We start from the raw sequence: 6,960 nt of genomic DNA on the forward strand, positions 1-6,960 counted from the left end.
CGACGACGACGATGAGGATGACGACGACGACTACGGTGACGGCGACGACGGCAACGACGACGCGCAGCCCGCACCAAGGCGAGACAATGAAAATGCAAGCAAACCCTCGCTGAATTGAGTTCTCCACCTGCGTGCGACCGACCGGGAGTAAGAGGAAAGAAGAGAACACGAGGACGGGGAAAGAACCAGAGAATCCCTATGGTAGGCTTGCCTCGAGATCTCGCGGATTTCCTCCCCTTTAAAGCAGATATAATTCGAAGCTTCGCCGAGGCGCTGTTTTGTTTATTCCGCGCTTTCTCCTCCGCTCTTTCTCTCCTCCCTTCGTTTTCTTTTTTTCCCGCTGCGAGAAAACATCGCGAATCAAGACGGCTCGATTAAATACTTGCGCGTGATCGCGATAAAAGTCGTTAGGACGCGAATAGAGCGAACGCGTGGCGAATATGGCGATTCGAGACGATCCCGAGTCTCGCGAGCTAGAACGTTGTTGCAAAATTCGTTAAACACGCTGGCAACTTTCGGCCTGGAACGAACGCGTTCGCAGCGGGTATTCTTCCGCCTTTCTTCGAATTCATCGTCCGTTAAATGCTCCGCGCGTATGATTTATCGGCCAGGTGTTATTATTATACCGATGAAACGTGGATCGAAGCGCACACCCTTGAAACGAACCGGTAAATTTATCGTGGTATTGAGGAGGGTCGGCACGCGTTGCCGCCGTCAATGCGTAGCCGCTAAAAAATGGGTATTGTTGTGGTGTACAATAGGAGAAGCCTAATTGCCATTTGGCCTGGCGTTATACGGCCAGCCGCGGGGTTCACAGGCGGTGCTACGACGCGAGTCAAGAATGTGGATACGAAGACCTTCTTCGAGACCTTGGCTACGATTCAACGTTTCGCCGCGAACGTATAAATTAGTCGCGGTTATTAATTCGTCCGGTCTCAAAGGATTCAACGCGTGCAAGCCGGACGAAAGGAGCGAATAAATTAAACGTGGGCGCGAAAGTTAACTTTCCCGCGAGACGATCGCGTCACGGTGCGATCGAAATTATCCGCGCGATTACAATGGCGAAGAATTATCTCGGAACGCGAGTAGAACAGAAGGCGGGAGGGGTCTTTGAATAGAATTTCCAAAGCGAGCTATTTACCGCTCGAGCAGCGACAACGCGGCGAAGAAACGTCTGCCGACGATTGTTCTCGGAGGCAGCGCAACGACGAGGGCCGGATGAAGTCGAAGCTACGAGCAAAAGTACTCGTTCAACCGGAGCTCATCGAAAAGTGGCGCTTTACGGGGCGGAGGAAATGAGATTCCTGGGAGAACGATGGCTTATTGTCGACTACGCACAATGCGTGAGGTTTAATTGCCGGTCGAGACCGCGAAGAAGGTAAACGAGGAGCGGCGAGAACGCGAACGGTCGTTCGTCGCGACCGCAACCCTATTAGAAGCCGGAGACACAGGATCTTTCACGGTGGCTGAAGCCACTTTTCGATCCCATTATCCACTCGTCTGCGGAATCGCGTTAACACTTTCAATCCGGGGGCCCTTAAACCGTTAAATCTCACGAATCATCTGGCTGCTCGGGAAAAGAAAGGAAAAAGAGAAGAAAAAATAGAGATTAATAGCCCGGATATTTTTCGCCGCGAGCTCACCATTACGCCGAGCCAAGAGGAACGAGCGTTTATCCCGGCAAGAGGCGACGATTTTACCATTCCGCCCGTCATTTTCATTAGAATTCCCAACATCGATTTGCACCGTATCCGAGCGAAGTGGAAACGGTCGTAAAGAAAGAGAAGAACGGACCGAACTCGGTGGCGCGTGGAATAACTCGTTCGGTCTCTTAGGAGTCTTGCGTATCATCCGATGCAAAGGAAGTGGTTGCAAGACGAGGCGTAGCACGCTTGGTTCTACGTACACGGCGTATAAATCAGATAGGATCTCGCGTAAAGTAGAGGATACGCGTCGCGCTGAATTCAGCCCCTAGTCCCGCAGCTTGTCCCTCTCTGTCTGTTTCACTTTGACTCTCACACCCTCGCGGATGCCGTAGCTCGAGGCTGAACAACTTCCTATCCATTGTCGCGTATCGCAGCAGGCTCTTCCTCGTCGCGAAGCGAGATGTTATTTTTTTATTTGGACAAAGGATCCTCCTCGGCGTGTTATTACCCCCCGTGCGTCCGTCCCTCGTAGCCTGGTCTGTGGCCGCGAGCCGAGGGGTTGGAAATTAAAAGAGGGAAAGGGATGGTTTTCACGTCGAGGTACGCGGAATATTCACGGCGGGCCAGCTCGTCATCGCCGAGCGTGTTCGAGAGATCACTCGTCAGACGCTCGACCTTTCGAGGGTGGAAAAACCAGAGTTTTCGTCTACCCTGCTTTTCGATATCGCGAAATTATTTCCAAGCTCTCTCGCGTGTTTAATTACGTTCTTTCTATGATTACAGGCCGTTGTTTTGTATCGAGTAATTATACGCGATCGTTAATACGGCGCGATTGAAAACGAACGATGGAGAATGGGAGGCAGCGGATGGCGCGTTTACGCGAAAAACGCATTTGCGTTCTATCGGAAAGCGCAACACGCGCACCTTATATTTAATGGAGCCAAAATGCGCCAGTGTACCGTTTACACGCATATGGTATCCGAGCGGAGGAGACATTTCGAGCGTGTTTAAAGGATTAACCGAAATAAGCTCGCCCACAATGCGCGCCCCGAAACACGCGCACGATCCAGTCCGACTAGCTTTATTCCTTGAAATTCTGGAAATTTCGCCATAAACAGGTCTAATAGCGTGGCGATATCTCCACACTTTGGAATAACCGTAATCTCGCAACGTTTTCGTGCAATTTCGCTAGCAGCGAGATCGTTTCAGCTGATTAACCGAGAGTCGTCTTGTATATTCTCAGGCGCGTCTAATTAAAAGAAAATATCTACTCGTATTTTTAAGGTCGCTTACGAGGCTCGGTACGCTGCAAGATCTTCGCAGTAGAAACGTTGAACGACGATTGGCCGAGAACGTGTAAAAAGCAACGTGCGAACGTGTTGCCGTTGCTAGTCCATTTGTATCTTTCGTCGGCGAAACGGTGAATGACCACGCCTTGTACGGCCTTGGCCTTCGTGAAAAGAACCGGATCGACGACCGGACGGGCGGTACCGAATTGTCAAAGGGACTAGATATTAGACGCAGATTAATCAGCTGTTGAACGCGCGCGTACGTTCCATAGAGATTTCCGTTTCCGTTTCGAATCGAACAAAAGACACGTCCCCCCGGTGTCGTCGGTTCAAAGATCGATAACTCTTTGCAAAGGTACCACCAGACGGATTTAATTAATCAAACGGGAAACAACTATAAACGTTAGACGGCATCGACGATTTGAGTCCATAAGCGTTTTATCCGTTGGATAATTCCCTTTCATCGGAACGATTCGAGCGAATCCGCGGATGAAAGGGTGGTTCGTCGGTTGGACGAAATTACGCGATGCCTAGACGAAATTCATTCGCGAACGGAGGAGACGGAAAACGCCGCAGCCATGGCGAGCCGAAGAAAACGTTCCATCGTCATTATCATTATTATATTTATCGCAATTATCAAAAGGAATCGAGCCAGGCGACGGGTATTAAGCACGCGCTAAATGTACTCGTGCTCGGTACACTTCACCGGGTTGGCAGCAGCGTGTAATAATAATTACGAAACGATACATGATAACGAGGTGCCGGGACGCTAACGACGCCCTGACGTCGTTTCTCTCTTTCCTCGCTCTTGCCTCGCCAGCCCCCGCAACCGTTTCACCACTATTTCTCTCTTCTTTTCCCGTCCTCGACGGTTCCCCGATTTAATAATATGTACTTTTTTTTTGCAAATTTCTTCATTATTCATTCAATATCGCGGCACCGCGGTTCGCGCCTCCTCGGTTACCGAGCCGATTTTTTTTTTCTTTTTCACTTTAGCTCGTTCCCCCTCGTCCTACGCGCGGAAAGCACCTATTTTGTGCGTTTTCAAATACAAATAAAAAAATGCCAGCAACTCGCGCACCTCGCTAGTAACATTATACGTATTTTCCTGCTTCCTCTCTCCTCTTCCGCTCAGTCAACTCGTCACACCCGTCTCGACGCTAAGCATCGTCGTCTTCGTCGTCGTCGTCGTCGTCGTTGTCGTCGTCGTCGTCGTCGTTGTCGTTGTCGTCGTCGTTATCAGCGACAACTTTCGTCTCGTCGAATTTATTTTCCGGGGATCCTTGAGCGTTTTGAAATCGTTAAAACGCGAACACGTCTGCGCCCAGGGCCGTCGTCACCGACAGACGCCATATTGGGCAGCTCGGTTCGAGAGCAAATTATCTTGCTTAATTAATGTCGCGCTGGCGAATAATTGGAATCGCGAGAGGGGCGGGAACGCCGAAAGAGCTCACGGTGGCCGAGTTCAGCAGCCGAGGCTATCGCGAATCGATTCCTATCTCCGCGCTTCCCTTTCGTTTCGACCCCTTCTTTCTCGGTCTCTTTTTCTTTCTCCCGCTCTCCGATTTCCCCCTTCCAACCATCGGCGCGGTTCGTTCTGTTCGTTTCGCTTGTCTCTCTTTGGTTCGTTCGGCTCGTGTAATTTCTGCACGGCAGGCGTTTGATCTGCGCTTTTGCGGAGAAAGGGCGATTAAAAAGTGCCGTGAGAATAACATAGCCACGGTGAAATCCGTTGTAGCGTCGCTTTGAATCCCTCGGGCGTTGGTCTCGGGACTGTCCTCTCTTACCATCGCCCATCTTCCTTCGCTCTATCGTTTCATCTCCCAAGCTCCGTCTTGCTCTCGCACTTTGTCGATTAAGCAACGCGACCGTGAACGCGGGATTATACCGGTTTGCCGCATTTCGGTGAGGCACGACACGCGCGGGACGCGAGGTTCGCGCCACGCTCTCGAGACCTACGCGATTAATCTCTCGATGGTCTCGCCCACCATCACGAGCACGTTATTAATTAAATGCCGGCGAGCTAGCGCTCGTTAAAAAATTCTCGTATTTGCGCCAAGAAACGAGTTCCATTTCGCGCGACGCGCCGCGCCGTTAAACGCGTTTGTATCGCGATCCTACCGCGTTTTTTTTTTCTTTTTCTTTCTTTCATCGATCAGGATTTCACGCCTTCGACCAAACAGACGTCGGCGAATTAATCGTGGAACGTAACTACTCGTGCAACGGACGTGCACTCTCGGCGGACAAATTAGCGAGAAATCGAGTACCATAAAACAGTTACTCACATTGAATGTCGATCTTGGCTGGTGAACTCTCGATGGAATATTCAGTTTCCTCGTGGGTGGCGACGCAGACGAAGTTGCCACTGTCGAGGATTCGGTTCACCCTGGTGATGCGAAGGTCGCCGCCATCCTGGTGTCTCCGTGGACTCGGTGCCAGCGGCTGTCCGTCGATCTTCCACGAGTACTTGACCAGCGAACTGGGCTGTGCCTCGCATCTCAAACGCACCGGGGATCCCTCGGCGACCGAGTGCTCGCCGGGACTCACGGAGAAGTAGAGGCTGCCGTCTTGACCAAATACCGGTACCACTGTGCAAACACATCGATCGAACGTTACGCGATTCCAATTAATTATCGTCCATCGAAACGTAGCTAAGAGAGAAAGAGACAGAGAGATAGAGAGAGAACAAAATCATCGATACGCTTTTTTCTTTCTCCACCGACGATTCGGCGGATCCTTTGACTTCGAACAGTGCGAACCAACAACGTTGGGAAATTCCGTTAAAAACGAGGGTCGCGTGGTGAATTTTAACCGGGAAGTTTCGCTTCGACACCCCGCATCGTTTGGAAATCGCGGGGATAAGATGAAATGCCGACACGAGCGTTATGGTATCGTTATTAAAAATATCGTTAATTACCAGAGTAGAGCGGTAACAATCGAGCGATAAACAGCTCGACGAGGAAACGCTGTAAAACGGATGGCAACAAGAGCTTCGCTCTTTGAATGCGGAACTCTCATTAAGTTGATTGATAATTAGCACGGGGCAACGTTATTGTATCGATGTCCTTTGATATCCGCCAGCAGCAAAGGTCTTCCTCTGGCACGCCGCCCCCTGTCTCGTTTCTCGGTGCACCGTTTAATACGATTTCTTTTTCTCTGTTTTTGTTTTCGGGATATTACCGCGCGCGATACGCCATCCTCTCTCCTCTTTGCCAGCTGTGGCTGCGCTCGTTGTGTTTTCAGGATACGAACGTAGATGCATGTCCCTAGAGTAATTCCGCACAATTTGCCGATTGCCGCGGGTATCTGCGCGTCGACGATTCGAGTCGAGCAAGAAGAACCAGAGAGGAAGATAATATCCGAATGACATCCGTGAAATACGCGACAGGTGTTCTTCGCGGAGTACGTATTGAAGCGTGCGCACCGGGCGACTGCTATCGAGAGAAAGACGTCTACTCGTTCAACGAGCTTATTAGTTGCTCGTTAATAAGCTTCTCTACCGAGACGGAACGATTTAAGCTTCCTGAGCTAATTAGGCAAACCTTCTGATCTGATTCCGACACGTATCGGCAAACTCGGCTTCTAGTTTCTTCCACGTTCCAACGAATTCGAGACAAAAAGCGAGACTGATACGTTGCTGTAAATTGGGAGAGAGAGAGAGAGAGAGAGGTTGGCTAGTTTTTAATCGTTTGTGCTCAAATCGTACACGAAAAACTCGCTTTCGAGCAACGTCCATGAACAAACGTTGGGAACGAGCTGCAAATAGTGGGGCGTGCAAATTAAACGAACCACATTGTACCAGGTAGGGTGGTGCGGCGACGCGAGCAGAGCAAAAGGCGGACACGGACAACGGCGTAGAGGGAACACGGTCAGAAAAAACGAGTGGAAAGAGAAAAAAAAGTCGTAACAAGAATCATATGTTCGAGCATATTTTTTTCGCTTCGTGAACGTTACCGCTTCCGCGCTGTAAAAAATGGATAGGAAATGGATAGAAAAAAGTCTGGAGCTGGGAACTCGAGCGGCAG

At 50.4% G+C, this 6,960-nt stretch overlaps 1 protein-coding gene across 1 annotated transcript in view; it reads right to left on the minus strand.

Moving 5' to 3' along the window:
- LOC100748854 (inactive tyrosine-protein kinase 7-like) overlaps positions 1-6,960 on the minus strand; it is a 38,350-nt gene that overhangs the window by 23,946 nt on the left and 7,444 nt on the right. Inside the window, exon 2 of the mRNA XM_012389671.3 lies at positions 5,221-5,523. Coding sequence (XP_012245094.1) covers positions 5,221-5,523 — 303 coding nt within the window. The remainder of the gene's footprint in view (positions 1-5,220; positions 5,524-6,960) is intronic.

The sequence above is a fragment of the Bombus impatiens genome, unplaced genomic scaffold, assembly GCF_000188095.3.
Source record: "Bombus impatiens unplaced genomic scaffold, BIMP_2.2 scf_0647, whole genome shotgun sequence".
Classification (NCBI taxonomy): Eukaryota; Metazoa; Arthropoda; class Insecta; order Hymenoptera; family Apidae; genus Bombus; species Bombus impatiens.